Here is a 19,651-nt window from a genome sequence, read left to right as displayed (position 1 = left end):
ACCTCTTCCACAGTTGTGTTTGAAATCCCGTAGCAACCAAGGTGGAGATCACTCAAGCTGGTATCAAGGGCTCTGAGAAGCGCCTGGTAGGCCCCCGAGACTGTGGACTTGAAGGGGGGAAGCACATACACGAGCTCTCCACCAATATCCTCCTTGAGATAAGCCTCTGGAAGGTGGGACTGGATCAGGGAGGTCACTGCTGCGGTGTCACACTCCTCTATCATATTCTGAAAAAGGAGGAAAACGCTCTGGTCAACGGGAGGGCTGTGAGGTCAATATTCCTGATGCAGGATTCAGCCCCAATTCTGTGCTGCAGTATAACCAGTGGGCAAACTTAATCCAGACAGGCAATGTTTCAGTTTATATGCCAAACTGGGTTTCTGGCATTTGAAGAAGACTGAAACATGTGGCACAGACTCCCTGCCCCTTGTTGTGCTGAGGAAGAGATGAGCTCTGGGGACTTTTTGGACTACACTGTGCCCATCTTGGTCCATCCAGAGCTCACCGAGCTCCCTCTGTCCACAGGCATACTGGGACTGGGACAGATTGACCATTTTGTACCAGCTAAAGGTTTTACAGTACAGACAAGAAGCCCAGCCACAAGGGAGAGCTGACACCTGAACTTGGCTGCCAGCACAATTACAACCTTTTTCCTCATGAAAAACAGGTCTTGCACATGGGTCCTTTGTCATTTTTTCTAGCTACACTGCCAGCAATTTGGAAGAGGGGCTGATCTCATACAGTATCTGTGTGTTATTCTGTGTGATGGGGCTACCAACAGCACTGTAATAAATGCTTTAAGAACAGAGTTCCTCCCTCCTTGCAAACAGCAGAACATTTTGCCTCAGGCCAGGTACTATCCACAGGCCTTTCCCATCTCTTATCTCTGAACTCCAGAATTCACACTCTGCACCTGGCCTTGCCTTTAACCCTCATGGAGACCCTTTTCTTTTCCAACAAAGCAGAAAGCTGAAATTTCTGCTTGCTGAGGGCTGCAGGGGCTGGTCTGATGTCCTCCCTGGTGGCTGGTTTGGAGATCCTCCCTCTGCTTCTAGGAACATGCTCTGTCAGCACCTCTCCCTGAGGCACAGCATGCTCACATACAGATCTTCAGCAGCTCTTTGGTGCCTCTCTCTGCATCCAACGCAACCACTTTGGTACTGCTTCCATCCTCAGCTCCTGCCAACAGCATCCCTGAGCAAGCCTCGATGCTCTCCTTCAGAGATGAAGCTGCTGAGAGTTCATACTACATGTGGGCTCAAACACCAGGCATCTGCCTCCCTGCAGTACCTGCTGCGGTGACTATGCCCATCGGACATGAAAGGGAGCCAGAGCCAGGAGGGAAGGGAGGATAAAGAGGACTGCATTGCTCACCTGGGCACAGGAGGCTCAGATTCACACCTCTGCCTTGTCTGTTAGAGCTGCAGCTAAGACTCCTCTGTTTTGGGAAACTCTCCTTATAGGCTGTCTTTCTGAAGGAAGCTTATCTATAAAAGTGTGTGAATTCCAGCACAGGACAGACAGAGTGAGCCAGAGAGCAGAGCGTGCTGTGTCTTGTGCATCTCAGTGGCTGGGGCGTATAAGAAAGTGGAAAATGGCAATCTACAGGCTGTAGTTACATGTTTACAAAGCCAGCATGTGCTTGAACCTGTCTATCTAAAACCAAACATTTCAACCCAAAATGCATCCAATTTTCACCCTGCAATAAAACGGTCACATAAAGAATCCATTCCATGGAAGAGAAATTAGACTGGAATAACCACTCCATGGCAGAGATCTAAGACTAAGATGAACCTTCTGCAATGTGTTTCATTTCTGTGGGACGCTATGAGTTGCCTCCTTCCTTCATGTCATACAATTGACTCAAGTTTCCCACCCAAGATGCCTATCATAACATCACACATTTATCTTAAGATGAGGCTGAAGATTTAGGACCACCTCTGACACAAACCTTCTTTTTTGTGAGTGTCAGGTGGTATCCATCACCAAACGTTTCCTTGAGGTAGAACGGTGACCCACAGCATTTGAGCCCCCCGTGCTCCAGGAAGGCGATTCGGTCACTCAGTACTTCTGCTTCATCCAAGTGATGCGTTGAGAGAATGATGGTTCTGCCTGGGAAACAGGAAGCTGATGTCAACCAACACAATAAACACGCAGGATTACATGAGACAGGTGAAAGCTTCACCGAATGAGGGCATGCAGAGCACCAGGTGAAAAATCAACTGTGCTTTTTGGGAATTAATAATGAAACTGGATGAAAGACAACATTAGAGAGAAGTTGAAAGTTACTATCATAAGTTGTGTTTTATCGTAAAGTTTCATTTCAAATGACATTGTGAATTTACAAGAAGAGCCTGGAATGCACCCAGAGGCTCTGCAAAGTCCCAGATCCCCACAGCTAGCTCTCTGTGGTCTCCAAAACCTGCTGCTCAAAGCCACTGATATCATATTTTCAAGTGACACAAATCACTTTTGCCACTGAGCAGCATCTCATCTCATCACAGTACCTTTTTTATTCTTGGAGATAATTTCCCAAATACTCCTCCGAGAGCACGGATCCACCCCTGTGGTTGGTTCATCCAGGATCACCACCCTTGATCCACCCAGGAGCGCAATAGCTATAGACAACTTCCTCTTCATCCCCCCCGACAGGGAACCAGCTAGCTTATGACGATGGCTGTACAGTCCCGTCTCCTTCAAAGTCCTTCAAAACAAAGAAAAAACAACCCCCAGAGGTTGTCCTTCAGGCATCTTTTAAAAGCAGGGAATCTGAAAATACCCAAAAAACATAACTGCAAATGAAAAACTGCTCAAGTATGGACTGCTCTACTAAATGGTCACAGTGCACTGAGATGATTCATCCTATAGCTCAGCCACTGGGATTTTAATTTAAAAAATCTTTTTTTAGGATGTTTTCAAAGTTTCCATCTGACAAGCCAAGGTTAAAGGCTCAACCTCATCAACAGAGAACACCAAGATCCAAATTCCCTGGGACGTTCTGGCTGTTTCACTTCTCCGCAGAACCAATAAAGCCAACATCATCTTTCTGACTGGTTGATTAAATCCCTTTCTGAGGAAAACTGTAAAGAAGCAAGGACCAGACCCTTAGGCCAATAAATTCATCTCCAAAGAATTGTCACAGAAGCCTGTGAACCCCCTGGAGAAAAGACATTGTTTTCTTACAGCCCCAGATTTCAACACTCAATATCCTCCTCTAAGCAGACCAAGGCATTATTTGAACTCCAGGCTGGGTCTGCAACTGTGCTCAAAACCATTCATTTGAGCTTTGTAGGGGCAATAGCCCTGCCACGCAATAATTTTCAGAGCCCTCTCACCCTTCTCCAACCCTGCTGTTTTTATACCTCTTAACTTCTTGGTAGAGCTCTTCTTTACTCCAGTGAGGGACTTTGATGTACCCGTAGAGCAGCAGGTGCTCCTTCGTGGTGAGGTAGTTGAAGAGCACGTTGTGCTGCATGCATATACCCATGTTCTTCCTGATAACCTCCTGATCAGTCCTGATGTCTTTGTCATAGACAATGATAGTACCTGATGATGTAGGGAACAACCCAGTCAAAATAGATCTGAAACAGAAAAATAAATAATAAAGGAAGTTAAAAAAAAGTAGAAAGCCAGACATGATTTTTTTCCACATGGTCCTGCACCTACATGTATTGTTACTTGCAAAGCTTCCTTCCATCACCACCGCACTCCTTGCAGTCAGAAATAACTGAACACAGCTTCTTCTGCTGCCTGCCATGCTTGGGCAAAGCAGTGGCCAATTAACATCAAAGAATATCCTCCTCCTTCTCTGTGGGACTGTGAAGGCAAGTACCAAGCTTGCACATGGAACTCTGGCTACTTTTCACATATACTTTTATCTTCCTTGGTCTCCTCCTCTCCAACTCAGACCACGGTGTGTCCCACACATCGATACTCATGAATGCCCTTCACTTCCCATTTAATCACTGGGAAATGCAGTTACTCTTCATTCTTTGAGGTTTGTCTGCAGTATCCAGCCAGCCTCATACTGCTAACCACATCAGAGATCGCAAAACACATCTTCATCATACTAACCACATCATGGCAGGGAAACCTGATTTCACTGCCATGATTAACAAGGAATGGGAGAGGACTTCCAGGCAAGGCACCTCACGGAGGGCAGCACTTTCAACTAGTTCAAGCTAATAATACTACCTAGTAATGCTGCCTACCTAACAGACCCGAGTCAAACACCTTCTGCTTGGAATAACTACTTACATAATATGGGTTGTTTTTAGAGCTGTCCTGCAGGGAGTAAAAGCAGAAGATGCATCTCAGACTCCCTTTCACCTTCCCTGGGTTGCTCTCTCTCCTGGGACTTTTAACCCTCATTAAAAAGGAGAGGAGAAGTAACTTGTGACCTTACTTGGGATTTGAAGCCTGCACTAAGTTTCAAGAAGCCATTATATTTTTCTGTACATCACCTTTGCCTACACTTCACAAAGAGGACATGAGATGAATTTCTAATAAGCTGAGATGAAGCACACATCTGTCTTACTGATTTTGGCTCTTCTGGGGCTTCTATTTATCAACTTAATGTTGCTTTCAGAGTGATGCATATATATATATATCAGTGGAGAAATCAAGTTCTACAGGTTTGTTTTACTGCTTTTATCTAACAACTCAAACAATAATTTATAAATGGCAAGGCTAGAAGGGCTGGAAGGCCAATGTATTAACCTACTGCCATCCCGGCCCAGTCAACACATGAGTCTGTACAGCTGAAATATACCTTTATTAAGCTTTTGTGCTAATATCATTTCAACTTTGGCATGTGCAAAGCTACCCACAGCTTTCAGAGCAACCCAGCCCCAGGCACCAAAGCCTTGTGGAACAAAATGTTGGAACAGCTGCTGTGCTGTGTATTACAGCGATCCTACCAGACTAAAAAGCATATTCCTAAGCAGCAAAGGAGCTTTAATTCTAACAGATGAAGGGACAGCTGAGGTTGTCCAAGACCCAGATAAAACTGCAGGAGAAATCTGTCCTAATAAAGCATCTTATTCAGCTCCCCAACCCTGCAGAGCCCCACTTGCTCTCTCGTTCACCCTGCCATGCCCCGCAGTATAAAACATCCCAACTTTAAAGGACACGTACATGGTCGTCGTTTTCCCAGCTCCATTGTGTCCCAGCAGGGAAGTTATATTCCCTTCGTAGAAGTTGAGGCTGAGGTTGTCCACTGCAGCTTTGGATGCATAAACCTTTGTTATGCCACGGAGGGAGACTCCCAAGGTCAAGTCAGTGGGCTCCGGCTCCACATGAGGAGGGGGGGCACCTACGACACCAAAGGGAAGGGGCAGAGGACAGTTACTTTTTTTTCATCTCAGAAATAAGCAGGGCTTTTTATAGCATAAAATACAGCAAAAGTAGGTGCCTTTCAGCAAGGAATGTAGAGAACATTTCAGAGGATCTGAATCATTTGAGCTCTCCCGGATTTCTCCTTTTCACTTCTGCAACTTCTTACAACTCCTGACAATAAGCGTTAATCACTTCTGAAAGGTCTCATATTTAGATGTTTCAGAGCACCTAACATAATCTATACTAAGAAAGCACGGCAAAACTACTAAATTAGTTTTGTTAGGTAGAATCAGCAAGCTTGTATGTGTGATCTCCCTATGTTTTACAGGCTAAATATTTAAAGAAATAAACAAAGCAGCACATATCCCTTTTGACAAGTGGAAACTTCTGTTTGCTTGCACAAACAAAAATGTGTTTTTCTACACAGAGCATTGTAGAGTGAGGTATATGCATCTAAGGTATCTGCCAAACTACACTATACACAAGTATGCAGGTGAGTATCAGTGGATTTCCATATCAAATAGAAAGAAAAAGTAAAATTTAAAAGCCAAATCTCCATTCAGGTAAGCAACAGTTTCCAATTTTTTCTATGCTACAAAATAAGGATTAACACAGAAATGCACTTTCTGAGAGTGGTGCCCCTTTGCAAATTCCACTTTGTTTACTTGAAGTGTAAGTTGGCATTGTTACCCCATATAGAATTCACATACATATCTTATTGTTGAGGGGGGCTTCTTTCCTTAGCATCAGCTTGCTGAAGAAGAGACCCCTTTGTTTCTCACTCCAGAAGGGGAGGTAACTGTTGTATTCGAGCCAGTAAGATGGAAGGAATGGGAAATACCAGGGAGCAGCCATGCCATATCGTCCTGCAAGAAGAAAAGGAAGCTCATCCAGGTATCTGGAGCAAGCACCACTATTAGATTGCACTCAAAATAACAAAAAATGAACTCCGTAGAGATCTCTCCTCTCTTGATGTGCTTCATGTACTACTGATACTTGGTAGAGGATTTTCCCTTAATTGGCACAATAGGAAGCATTTGCTAATTTGTTATTCTGAGTAACTTCATAGCCGGAGGGTTGGAGTACTTTACATTTTCCACTGGGTAGATTTCTGTGTGCCAGTGGACTGCTTCATTAGGTGGGGAAGAAAAGCAAAAGACAAATGTACTGGCTCTTGCCCAAGGCAGGAATTACTTTTTGAAATCGAATGATATAAGTAACGCAACCCAAAATCACTCAGCTGACAAATGCTGGTTAACATGCTCTGTTCTCATTTTCACCAACCAGACAGCAAACATACCCTCCTGTGTCTTTGGCTTCAGCTTGTTTATGGTTTCCATCTACCCACACAATAAGCAGAAGAACCCTATTTTTCCCTTGCTCTGCCTTGTCCCAGCTTCATTAACACTCAGACATTCACCAAGTCATGGGCCTTTTGGTCTAGGAACAGAAATATCCTGTGTGGGCAGACTGGAATCAGCCAGTGTTGTATTCATTGTTTTCCAAAGGAAATAGTACAGCAGCGACCTCGATGCAACATATCCTTACCTGGGAATACATTCCTTATATACCACCCCAGGATGAAGTAAATGAAGGAATCTATCAGAATGAGCCAGCACATCCAGCCAAAGGAGGTGTTGTCTCCAATCATTGGGGATTTATACATGTTGTCCCACTGCAGACCTGCAAAAAGGAATTTAGAAATACAACAGAATCCATATTAGTTAATGAAACACCGCGTCCATGGGAACTCAAATCCTAGTTTTGCGTACAATGAACATACCTATGCCCTGTGCCTCGTAGCGAGCAATGTATTGACTTGCATAGCTGAAGGCAGTTGGAGACAACAGGCTCTGAGGAATAAACAAAATTGAAAACAAACAATTTTTCAATTAGTCTCAAAGAGAAATCGTCAGACAACCAATCAGGTACCTCACTGGCTTGATAAAATAGCTAGAAAAATGAGTTAGATTTTTTCCAACAGTCACAAAGAGCAGTGGATGAGGCTTATGGGTTTTAGCAACTCCTTAGAACATTCCCTCCTTTTGCTTCCACTCCCAGTATCCAACTTCCACCCTCCTTCAGGGCTTTTGAAATAAAGTTGTGATTGAAAATTCCCTGAGGTGGCTAATGATTTTACCACTTGAATGAACAGGTGTCCTTTCTCAAATCTGGTGGACTCAAAGAAAACAAGTACAGCTTCTGGAACCTAACACCTATTTATTTCTACCCTTGGTAAGAGACATGGCTTTATGTCTCCTTCCGTGACTATGAATTTGAGATACATACAACTAAAGGACAAGCAGACCCAAGCCTCCTTCACAGTCCTGCAAACTAAATTCCTTACTGACCAGCCTTGCTGCTCGTGGTGGCTGAATGTAACCCATTTTTGCCTTTCAATTTGTGAGGGTTCACACTACTCTGATTCAGTGGGCAGGTGGTAACTCCCTAAAACGGCACAGGTATTGTGTTCAGTCCTAGCACACCACTAATTGCAGGCCTCTTTGCACCAGGCCATGGCCAGCTCTACTGCTACGTGCTGTCGTTCCTGTCAACACCCACTGATGGGTGAATGATTTAGAAAGGAATTTAAGGTTTAGAATTCATGTATAATCGTGACACAAGCCTTAATAACAACTGAAGTGTACTGAAGCCTGCTTCCACACACATAATCCCTGTTACTGAAAAGCAGAACTTACCAGTAGGCTCTTCACCGAGAAGCTCAAGTGATTTTCAATGACAAGCAACACAATGAAGGGGAAGAAGGTGAGGATGTACACGAGACTGCCCACCAACGCTGCTATGTTGGTGTTGTTGAAGAAAACGCTGATGAAGTAGCTCATGGCTATGATGGACAGGCTGTAGTCCATGAGGTACAGGAAAAGGAGCGACGTGTTTGTTTTGGGAAGGATGTCACCCACTTTTAGGATAACAATGAGGAAGGTGACGGTGATTAGAAGGAAGATGGCACATTCTATGAACCAGGCGATAAAATGGCTGCTTGCATTAACACCCATCATTTTCATGTACTACAGAGAGAAACGTTAAAAAGAAAAAAGAAAAAAAAAGAAAGAATTACAAATGGCAAATGTTTATTAAGAGTTTTTTTGTTTGTTTGTTTGTTTGTTTTCAGTGATCATAGGGCATACAAACAAAATATGCTCTTTCCTACTTTGGCATACTGCTCTGTTGATAACCAGGGAGAAACCATGCTCCCACATTTCTGGAATGCTCTGGGTTTGCAAAGCAGTTCATTGCAAATGAACAGCAGGGGCAGGATCTGCAAGCATCATGTGCCACAACCCACAAGTCGCAAAGCAGCTGCTGGCATTACGTTTGTAACCTTCCTATTTTTTTAAATAACTTTTTTTTTTTTTAATAATGCTATTTCACTCAGTGGCTTGAGTGTAAAAACTCTTAGGTCTCTAGGTAATACATAAGAGATAAATTAGCATGGTTATACAGAAGTGATGTTAATTTATATTAGCTGATGATCAAGGCCACAAGTCCTATAGAACTGTAAATTTGTATTGCTGAACTCAAAAGAAATGACCAATGCTGTTGTTTTGTTGTAGAAAACACACCTAAACAGAAGACCGACACCCTAAGTCTTAAAGACAACGAAGTGGGTTCCAAAACTATACTGGGAACTAATGGGGCCGTGAATTAGCTATTGGGGTTCACTCGTTCTCAGTCTCATTGGAGTTCATAGGGTGCCCTTTCTTAGAAAGGCTTTTTGGTGAGTTAATATATTTCCATGGTACCAGATAAAAAACAAATCATCCGAAATTGAGCTTTACAAAAAGTTCTTTACAAAAAGCATCTCTGTTGCCTGTGCTCATACTGAAAACCCAAGTTACTGCAGTAAGTTCCCTATGTCTCAATGTCATTTCTTTTCCTATAGGCAACCTGAAGGAAGGACTTCATTTCAGAGGAGCTGATGTAAAATGTAGCACCTTCTGAATTATTAAGTATAATAACTTCAAGGATAGGAAGAAAGTCTCTTTGTGTCTTTGTTCCCAGTAGGTACGACTCAAAGTCAATTTTCAGGGAGCTTTAAATCTTCAGAAAACTTGTAATTTTGCGAGGTCCCCATGTTTCCAGCGTTCAGCACAGCAAAGCAATATTCTCCTCACTTCAAGGGCAAATGCCCTGCACTTCTACAGTTTTGTGCTTGGTTACAGTGTCAGAATTCAAACACTGCAGGCCAGACAATAGGTATATGGAATATTATTTTCCTTAATGCTTGTTTTGCTCCATTTAATGTTGCACATGGGACCTACAACTCACTAATAAGGAAAATCTGTTTATAATTTTACACGCCCCAGAAAGTTTCAGTGTACCTCATAAAGCCTCAGATCTTTCTCTTGAACAAGTGTTTTAACAAAATCAGCTATAAACAGCACCCAGGCAGCCATCAGAGCAAATGGAAGAGAGTAGGTCACGCTGGTTAAGAACCTGTAAAAGGCAAATGCAGGCTTTAGCTGAATACAAAATGTTCAGGGGATTAAAGCTTTCTACAGAATATATTTCTCAGAATAATACTTTGGCACAGGAAAAGACATGCTTATATTTCAAAATGTGAAGTATAATTAATAATTACCCAAAAAAAGGCTATTTTGCCATTGCATTGAATTTTCTATTCATGAAACTCCTGGCTGTTCAAAAAATGAAAAAAAAAAATAAAAACAAATGTTTATTAAATCACACAGGGATTTCCAGCCAGGTTCTGCAAGCAGTTTTGCTCAGCAGCACCACTGGCATGAGCAGAAACCACCACTGGCAGTGGCATTTCCTGGCTCTCTGGTGGGGTGCATGCAACCTGGAACAACTCAGAAACCAGCCCTTCTGTCAATAAATATAATGGCCAGATTTTGTTATCTGGCCGTATTTCCTGGTGATTGAGGTTGGGTATCAGTGCTTGCCCTCAGAGTGTCTGTCCTACTGCCCCACAGGATGGGTATTACAGATCCAGGTCTGCAACGTGGGCTTCATAATTCTTGGTTCTTCCTCCTTATAACCTTCTGTCCATGCCAAATGTGCACTGAGAAAAGACACAACAATGGCCCAAAGTAAAATTCTCCTTTTGTGATGGAAAGTAAGTTTTTACAGTGGGAGGTTCAATTCATTGTAAGGGCTTATGTTTTCCTCCCTTATTTTTAAACCTGGCTTTAAAAAAAAAAAAATCGGTATTATTCCTGGGAAAAGTTCAATCCACAATAGCAATTCTTTCTAATTTACTTTTTTTTTAATTACATTTTGAATTGTAATGCCCAAAACTTCCCCAAACCAGTGCTTTTAAGAAATGTTTCCATGTGAATGAAGTCATATTTATAATGAACGATGAAAACGCATTTTGGTAGCTTTACCAATTTTTTGCCACTTTTTTTTTTTTAATCACCACCTTGCGCATTATCTCTAGGGTATGAAAAAATCAGTATTTCCCATACTTTCTTTGTAGTAGTAGTAGTATATGTGTTCCTCCCATTTCTCTCCAGGACAGTAACTATGTGCTAAGAATCGATAAACAGCCATTTTATGATGACTTCTACTGGATGCAAATCCAAAGCCTTTAGGTAGTTTAATAATTGAGCAAACTCATGGCCCTCTGAATCCAGGGTGGAGAGGGAAACCCAAAGGCAAGCTGTTTTCTCAGCAGCCCAAGAACAAGCAAAAGGAACAGATAACACTGTAGTAAGTGCCCCCAGCAGCCAGTTAATCATTGTGCAAAACTATCTCACAGCAACAATCCACATGTTTGCTGCAAGTTGACGCTTGGTTTGAATGTTCCCTGCCTGCATACTGGCAGGCACTTCGCATGCGTTTACTTAAGGAGGGATGGTAAGTTCCCAGCTCTCACAAGACAGGCTGACACAGGAGGTTAAGGGCTCTGCTATAGCTCCCAGGTCATCTTTTAGCTCATGCAGTCAAGATGCAGAGCTCCAAAGTTCAGTCTGTAGTCTTGGTCCACAGGAGACCCTCATGTCTGTGTGGATTGCCTGCCCAACCTACCAATATTACCTGCTGAACATCCTTCAGTGCTTTCTGAGTGACACGAAATCCCTTCCCTGTGTGTTTTCCACTCAGCTTGGCCACCAGCTGTGGACAGGGGAGTAATTCTGAGGATGTACCATGTTGCCAGCTTCTCAACGCCAACCAAAATTGCCTTGCCAGAGGGGCAGGTCCTCAGCTGTGAGAGATTGGCTTCTCTCTATTGCACTTGGCAGAGAGATGGTTTATATTTCCTGCAGATTTGGCTCAAGACGAGTGGAAAGGAAGGTGATCCAAAACTTTTTGATCTACTTTACCATTCAGAACTTATTCTGGTCCGCACACGGTTCATGCTGCACTGCTCTGTATAACAGGCTGTTAACCCTGACAACTCGGCGCATCAAAAGCTTTTCTCTCCTCCCTCATTACTGCGGCGATGAATGGTACAATTTCATCTTCCCTCTTATCCTTCTTAAAGCATCTGTGAGAGAGGCACCTGGATTGAGAACTATTCACTCTACGCTGAACGTTAGCCGGAATCAGTGGAATGAATAACAAATAGCACAGCTGGATAGCAATCTGTAGGAACAAAGCTCATAAACCTAGGGGCTCTTTTTGCCCAATAAATACGTTTTCTAAGTTCTGCCGCACTGTCTGCACGTAAACACCTGCAGAACAAGCCAACACTCATATTTAACCCAAGTCCTGCCAAACCAAGCCTCAGCTCCACCTTTTGAAGTAAAACAAGGACAGCAAATTTTATCTGCTGTAAAACCTGTAGTTACCTTGACAATTCAGGTACATACAGAGCACCGAAAGCAAAAGATTGGGCAAACTAAACAGAGATCATTTATACTAGGGTCCGAACCCCCCCCTTTTTTTCAGACCCTTGAAAAATCACAACACAGACTCATTTTTACCCCATGTGAACAGGTGTTAAGAAGACCAGCACAACTGGTGAAGCTGACTCCACCAGTCAGACAAGAAGAGTTTATGCAAACCAAGAAGATAAAAGTCCCACAAACTTACATATCCTTATTGTAGCAGGGGTAAGGCATGCCCTGGACTTGAACAGCTATTTCCTCCAGCTTCTTGCCAGTCTGTAACTGAATGATGGCTCTTTCAATGCTGTCCTGGATATAGATAAACGCCCGGCTGTAGATCTGGCTCTGTGAGGTGGAGTTGTGTGGTCCCACAGTCCAGATGCGCTCCCTTATCCTGTTGGTGGTTTGCGTGATCCTGCTGCTCATCCTGATGGTGTAGTTGAGCACAGGAGGGAGGGCCAATGTCCCACCGACGGGGCTGCTCCAGCTTGAAGGCAGCTTGAAAATGATACCTTGGAACAGAAAGGGAAGGGTTTTCCTTCAGTCAGGGTTGACAGCATGGGAGCAATACACACATATATAGGAACTCCTTATTTTTATAAGCCTTTTCTACATTACAGTCCATCATTTCATTTATTTATTGCACAAATAATGCTCAGATGGGCAGGCTGCTTATGGTCACTATCAAGAGTTTGGAAGTGGAAAGTGGAAAACATCACTGCAGCTCCTCCTAACTTCCAAATGTGACCGATGATTCCAGGTGCTAAATACACCCCAAAGGCTTCAAGTCTTCTCCCACTGAGTATTTAAAAATTAAAGGCTCTTAGAATAACCAGCTGTGTTTGGAAAAATCTTGCTGTTAACACAGACTGTCACAGACCTAGTGGGTATGTCTCTTAGCACGTGCATCTCTCATGAGCATGCCCAAATGTACTCCATCACCAGAGTTCACATAGTGATGCTGTAACACAAACTTCAGGAGTGTGGCATTGAAAATGGTCCGTGGACATATTTTTGTGCACACTGAAACTCCTGCAAAGCTGAAAATATCTGAGAATACAAAAGCTTTGCAAGTTTAGGAAATGGAATGCCAGAAACAGCTTGACAGACAGGACTGTTTTTTACCCCTTTAAAATGTCTATTTGACATATATGCTGCTACCACAACATTTTGTCTCTCCAGAATATTTTGCCTGATTATTCTGTAAATGAAACATGTAATGGAAAGGCGGACAAACACAGAGAAAAACTCCTTTTATGGGATTAGACAAGTATTATCAGGGCCTGAAATATGAAGAATAGAAAGTTTCTATCTACATTATTATTATGATGAGGAACAGGACCAAACAGGTCACGGAACTTGTAAGTTAATCCTAATTAAGGAGATATTGTGCATTCTTGAAGAATTAAGACATGTTTGTTTCATTCAAATGGGTAAGTTTTTATTCCCCGCTCTCCTCCTTGCAGTCTGATCTGAAGCTGCAATCCAATCCCACAAATGCAAAAGGTGTGACTAAGAAGACCCATTATAATAATGAAGTGCTGGACCAGAACATCTCAAGATCTTTATCATCTTCTAATAAATTGAACTTTATCGTATCTTTTTCAATCAAAGCATCTTTTCCCTCTGGAGGCCTGAGAGAAGGAAGCTCTGGCATGAAGATCTCCTAAGGGCAGCAAAACTTATTTCAATTAACCAAGAGAAAACACCAGATGACCAAAGGCTTTCTTTTTAAAGACAACAGAGGTACAAGAAAAGAGAACATATAAACAGGACGGTGTAAAACATTGCCATAAGGAGGTCCAAGTGTGCAGGACCCATAGTTCTAGATGAAAGTCAATGGCTGTGCTGTGGAAACTGTGACCACAACAATCACTGGTGGAAAGCCAACCCCTGTAGGCTGGACTCCCATCCTGTACCAGGCTAACTTCAACTGACAGCAGTACTTGAGACTGTTACATACTTGCAAAAAGTTCGTTCTTCAGAAAGAGCTCCTTAGCCATTGTTTCCAATTCTTCTAAGCTTTTGACTGCCCGAATGCGATTAAATGAGATGCAGGAGGACACATTTACAGCAAGGGTAGCTAATGTGTTCAACTGATTGACAATGTCAGAGTTGTTCTGTAACTCCAGCCGAATGTCATCTGGAAACAAACAAACAAAGCAAAACAAAGAAAACAAAACAAAAACAGTAGCGTCAGTACGTATAGCAAAAATAAATAAATAAATAAATCCATCACACCATTCTGCTCTTTATACCAACAATACACCAGAAAGGAAGAAAAGACATACTAAACACGAAGTGTAAAACACATTTCTGCACTTCACAGTGCAACGAAGGCATGTTGTTGACCCAATTTTTATGTTAATCATTTGTAATATGTTCATGAGCTTGCCTTTGGGAGGATGCCAGCGCTGTGATGTGACAGCCATCCCAAATCAGAAGTTGCCACTAACCTGCTGGGTTTCTAGACGTGCATGTGATGCTCACCATTCATTCCACATCTCATGGTTTTTGATGTAATCAACACGTCTGCTGAGCTGCTCTGTCTCAGGGGGAAATAGGCTCTATCCAAGCACATCAAGAAAAGTTATGTCTGTTGTGCTGATGTGTGTACTAAACCTGATAATGAAGTTTAATAACGATGCTGCTGTTGCCTGGCTGTTTTAAAAGGTGACTGCATAATGTGGTGTAACTAATATGGAACAGCTGCTGCAGGCATGATGATTTTATGGGGAGTTCAGACAGGAGATGCTACTCACGAAATAACACAGGGGTCATCACGAACAGCATGTTCATACCATTCAGACTTTAACAGACTAAAACCACTCCTGGCTTACGCTAAGTTTTGCTGGCATAAACCAGATTTACGTTGAGATGTATGCACGCACTGAAAAAGTACATAGGGGCAATAAGACCAGCTTTAAGGGGGCTACGATCACCATACTGCACACTAAGAGAGGATATATCCACCAGTGCTGTTAGCTGATGATTCCCACTGTGCAGATCAGCACCTCTCACCTCGAAGAACTATGCGAGGCCATCAGGGAACAGCAAATGCCATCAGGGCATCTTTAGTAATAGCGCCTCTGGCTTCACCAGCCTGTGTTCCTTTACTGGATCCTTTCCTTTTCTGCTTTGGAAAACTTTCACACTGAACCCTAATGCAATGTAAGTGAGCTCTCCACATTTCCCATCTGAATCCCAGGTAGCTCGTTTGAAGTGATAATTATGGCTAAATAGTGTCCTCCAGTGGCCACAATCAGCTGCAGAGATTCCCATCCTACTATTCCTTCAGCACTCATGAGAAACATCTCTTCGTACAAGCTCTTTGCTTTCTAAGAGTGTTTTCCCATAGACAGACCTCAAGAGTTTCAAATCATGTCTGAGATTGCCTCACAGTAAAGCATCTGATGCTGACCACAGAAGAGCAGAACTGGAGAATGACTACAGTTTGGTGACTCTGGAGCTTCTGGACCTGAAGTACAAGTATGAGGTCAGCACATATGGAACAACTTACCCAGCTCATTTATTTGACTCAGCAGTTCAACTGCGTCCAAATCTACCATCAGCTTGATAAAAACCTGCACAAAAGGATTCTGCAGGGCGTTCTGTCAACAAGCAAAGAGAAAAAGCATTAGTTTGACCACAAACCCCATGAGCTTATTTAGCGTATTGCTAAAATATAACAGCCAAAATACAACAGCCCAGCTGTCTTCACTTATGTTTGTTCAACCCTCTCCTACTCCTTTCCTGACCTTCCATTCTTCATTCTCTGTTTCAGGATGGGGAAATGTCAGCAATTAAAAGAAGAAATCTAATGTTATTTGGAGTCAACAGAAGATGCCTTTTGACTCTCCACCAGGCACTAGACTCCCATGGAAAAATCTTGGATTCTCTTTGTTTAACCTGAGGCTTAAAAGTGCAGTAAATTTCACTTCTGTCTGTTCAAGTCCTGCGAACACAGCCAGCACACAATGGGTAGGGTCCAAAATTTAGCTTGGAGATTGGCTGTCAGATTTTTACTTGGCTGAATAGTTCATTATTCCACCACCCAGTGCAGTCAGCAGAGAATATTTCATTTCACTTCTGCATAATCCACTCTGGATTTTCTCTCCATGCCATAAATATGACAATGATTTTCAGCCACTGAAATTATCTTTGAATGCTTTAGGGTTCCAGAGATCTCATTTTCATAGTTTTTAAGAAAAGGAGACAATTTCTACTGTAGCAAATGTGAAGCAAGTATGCGAAGCATTGCAACCTACTGCTTTCTGCAGCCAACCAAGGCTAGGCTCCTTAGGAGAGGAAAAAGAAATTTTATTTACATTCACTGAGGTACAAAGACATCTCCTAGCTCTTATGTGTGTACCAAAGCTACATGTTTATTATAGATACTGTTTCATTTTCTGAAAAAGTCATTTCTTGCCTGGTCTTGGCTGGCTGGATCACTCCATCAAGCAGAAAGTTAATTTACAAACTGAAGAGCGCTCCCTGCTCATCTTAGCCCTCCAGCAGCCCTCAGCACGGCCAGTGTCAGGGAGCATACTACAGACATATTTCAGAAAGAGGATTTGCATGGAGAGGTGTGCCAGCAGTATTTCTGTTAGGGGAACAGGCAGTCAGGCATGGAAGCTGTGAAGCCAAGGGCAGAAACCTGAGTTCAGGTGTCCCCAAGGTCGCTCCAACCCCAATTTATTTCAGTGAAGAAACCCATCCTCCCTCCTGTGCGAGAGACAGGGCAGGGTAAGATCTCATACCTTGATCATCGGAACTGTCTCGTTTAACTTAGTCAGTGAGTTCATGATGGCAGGAGACTTGTCCAGCCATTCCTGAGACTTCAGGGCTAGATCAGCCATCTGCTTTAAGGTGGCATTAGACTATAAAAAAAGCACACAACAGCATATTAAGGATCCACTTATTAATTGCCTGAAAGCTTTTAAAAAATAAGTAAAGAAAATAGCTAAGACTAAATTAGGTTTCTTTAGGGTTTTCCTTAGCACCTTGTCACTGTCTGGCAAAATGCCCCTTTAAGTAAGTACTTAAAAATATGGCCTATTAGCTGACATTTAGAGCATGCCTTGGGTGTCAGCTTTCCTTCTATCACTGGCCTACTTGCCACACGTAGTGGTGAGCGTTTGTCGTGGAAGACATCTCTGTTACTTGCTGAAAATATGGAGGTGAAACTTCATAAATTGAAAGCCTTAAAATAATTGTACTATTAAAAGTAGAACAACATGATTTTTTTGGAGGTAGCATTCATTTGAAGATGAAAGATGACTCATATGACCAGCAATAGAGCTATGAAAAAAATCTGACTAATATTGCAAACAGACAGAAAACAGACTTCTGCTTCCCAAATAATCCAGTCCATGCTAGACATAAATTAAAATCCTTTTGAGTGGGCATATCCTGATGTACTGTAAACAAAGACATACCTTTCCCATGATTGCTCGAGTTTCTGGGGTATCTGGAGTATAAAGGATCTTCCCAAACACCATTGGTTTTAGAAAAGACCAAATTAAAGCTCCAGTTGGGGTCTTGACCAGATCCAGGTAAAAGGACAAACAAAATGGTGCTGTAAGGGCAGAAAAACAAATGAGCTGCACAGAGCACAAGTAGACCAGACATGAGAAAGCTTGGTCCGATTTGTTGCTGTGTCCAGCAAATGACTTCAGGGCTCTCTTTGCTGACTGATGATAATGCGTTTGACAAAAGCAATCCACCCCCAAAATCTCCTGTTGCTGAACTCAAGGCATCAAGAGTCTCCTCGTTTGAGCCAGGATTCTGTGCCTGAAGGTTAAATGCAGTTTTGTGAACTCAGAGGAGCTAATAATGTCAGCGCAGTCAGAAAAACTACACATCAAGAAAGAGCAGTGACCTGTCAAGTCCTAGAACCATCCCATCAACAACTGGGAAACAGCACAGTATCAAGCACTGCTGGGCTATGCAGGCTGTTTGTCTTTTAACATTTATGAAAATAAGCCACCAATAATTTGGGTGGAGCAGATCTTCAACTAACATAAATCATGAGCCCTCCAGAGACATCAAGCTCAGTGATGGATCTCTCTAAACATTAGAGTTTGGCTTTGAAATGTATTTGACTTACGGAAAAGCCAGACTTACTGGAATCGTGAGGAATCCCGTATTTCCTCATCATCTGTTGGACATGGGCATCCTCTACAGAAGAGCTGTTTCTTACAGGGTCTCCAAAATCGGGAAGCAAGGACTCAAAAAACAGGGGTGTGATATCCTGGTTGCAGAGAACTTTTGACATGGATTTAAATGTGCCACGCGTTATCTTAAAGTCATTTGGTTTAAATAATGCCTGCAGAAGAGTAAAAAAAAAAACCACCCAAACAAATAAATCCTGCCTGCTAAAAACATCCTATTCTGGAGAGGAAAAAGAGGCAATAGAAGGAAAGGATTAAACATTCTTATACTGATTTCTTAAAATAAGTTTATCTCTACAAAATGAGGGGCTTTCACTGGAAATCCTGATTTTATGGCTAATGTCATTTCAAGGCATGAGACACAATGTGAGAATCACCTACAACACGTGCAACAAGGGTGCCTGGTGCCATATATACAAGACTATGGAACAGAAAGGGACGGGATCCAGTGGTGGATGCTGTTAGTGCAACCCAAAGTTAATGCAGTTAAAGTATGATCTAACGCACACAAAAGCTAGAGTGAATTTTTACTGCTCACTTAAATGGTTTTGAATCGCCTTCAGCAGGCAGTTCTCCAGCTGTTTTCACACACTGACCACTTCCAATGCATCTGTGTATTTTGTTGGAAGTCTTATTCCCCTTCAAGAGGGCTGTTCACCCCTTGCATTTCTGTTCCTAGTGTCGTCCCCCCCTCCAGCCACACTGGACACGAGGCTGTCTCAATGCTCCAAATCTAAGCACTCCCATTCAGGCAACATGTCCATTTGATAGAGATTAGTTTTATGGCATCTCTCTTTTAAAAGAGAAACAGTAAGCCACAACTGAATGCACCTTCAGCTTCTACAATAAGAAATTCCTATGAAAACTGGTGCAATGGTGTTTTACCTCCCAAGCACAGGCAGACTACACATACCTTACTCAGTGACATCCTTCTAGACTGGCGGAGCTTTTTCAGTGAGTGAATAGCTTGCAACAGTGGATCAACGTCAGACTCAACCTGGTGTCTGTAATACTTCATTTTTGTCAGAAGGCCTAACATCTTGTCCACAGGTTTCTGAAGTTCCTTAGGGAATAACATCTGCAAGAGGTAGGAAGGAAACCAATTATGATTAGCGGGAATCTGTGTGCACATCCATGCACGCACCCATGATTTTCTCTTAATCCCAAAATGGAGACTGTGGGGTGTTCAATACCGTTAGGAGGCTTAGGGAGCAGATGTCCCATGGGAACTGAATGAGATTAGCATTCCTAAACCCACAAATGGTTTTGCAACTCCCTCTCATGACTACTACATATTCTAAAAGGTGCATGTTTCCAAATACCTAC

The 19,651-nt window shown here is 42.6% G+C and overlaps 1 protein-coding gene across 2 annotated transcripts in view; it reads right to left on the bottom strand.

Moving 5' to 3' along the window:
- Positions 1–19,651, bottom strand: part of ABCA12 (ATP binding cassette subfamily A member 12) — an 88,776-nt gene that overhangs the window by 26,235 nt on the left and 42,890 nt on the right. For both annotated transcript variants that reach the window (XM_072041262.1, XM_072041261.1), the window contains exons 17-33: positions 19,239–19,403; positions 18,279–18,480; positions 17,591–17,730; positions 16,913–17,032; positions 15,673–15,763; positions 14,116–14,295; positions 12,358–12,664; positions 9,681–9,795; positions 8,037–8,366; positions 7,121–7,190; positions 6,886–7,020; positions 6,048–6,203; positions 5,137–5,314; positions 3,363–3,581; positions 2,508–2,704; positions 1,952–2,112; positions 3–227 (exon numbers count right to left, since the gene is read on the bottom strand). In XM_072041262.1, coding sequence (XP_071897363.1) covers positions 3–227; positions 1,952–2,112; positions 2,508–2,704; positions 3,363–3,581; positions 5,137–5,314; positions 6,048–6,203; positions 6,886–7,020; positions 7,121–7,190; positions 8,037–8,366; positions 9,681–9,795; positions 12,358–12,664; positions 14,116–14,295; positions 15,673–15,763; positions 16,913–17,032; positions 17,591–17,730; positions 18,279–18,480; positions 19,239–19,403 — 2,991 coding nt within the window. The remainder of the gene's footprint in view (positions 1–2; positions 228–1,951; positions 2,113–2,507; positions 2,705–3,362; positions 3,582–5,136; positions 5,315–6,047; positions 6,204–6,885; positions 7,021–7,120; positions 7,191–8,036; positions 8,367–9,680; positions 9,796–12,357; positions 12,665–14,115; positions 14,296–15,672; positions 15,764–16,912; positions 17,033–17,590; positions 17,731–18,278; positions 18,481–19,238; positions 19,404–19,651) is intronic.

Source organism: Anas platyrhynchos, chromosome 7, assembly GCF_047663525.1.
Source record: "Anas platyrhynchos isolate ZD024472 breed Pekin duck chromosome 7, IASCAAS_PekinDuck_T2T, whole genome shotgun sequence".
Taxonomy (NCBI): domain Eukaryota; kingdom Metazoa; phylum Chordata; class Aves; order Anseriformes; family Anatidae; genus Anas; species Anas platyrhynchos.
This window is presented reverse-complemented; position numbering and strand designations above follow the sequence as displayed.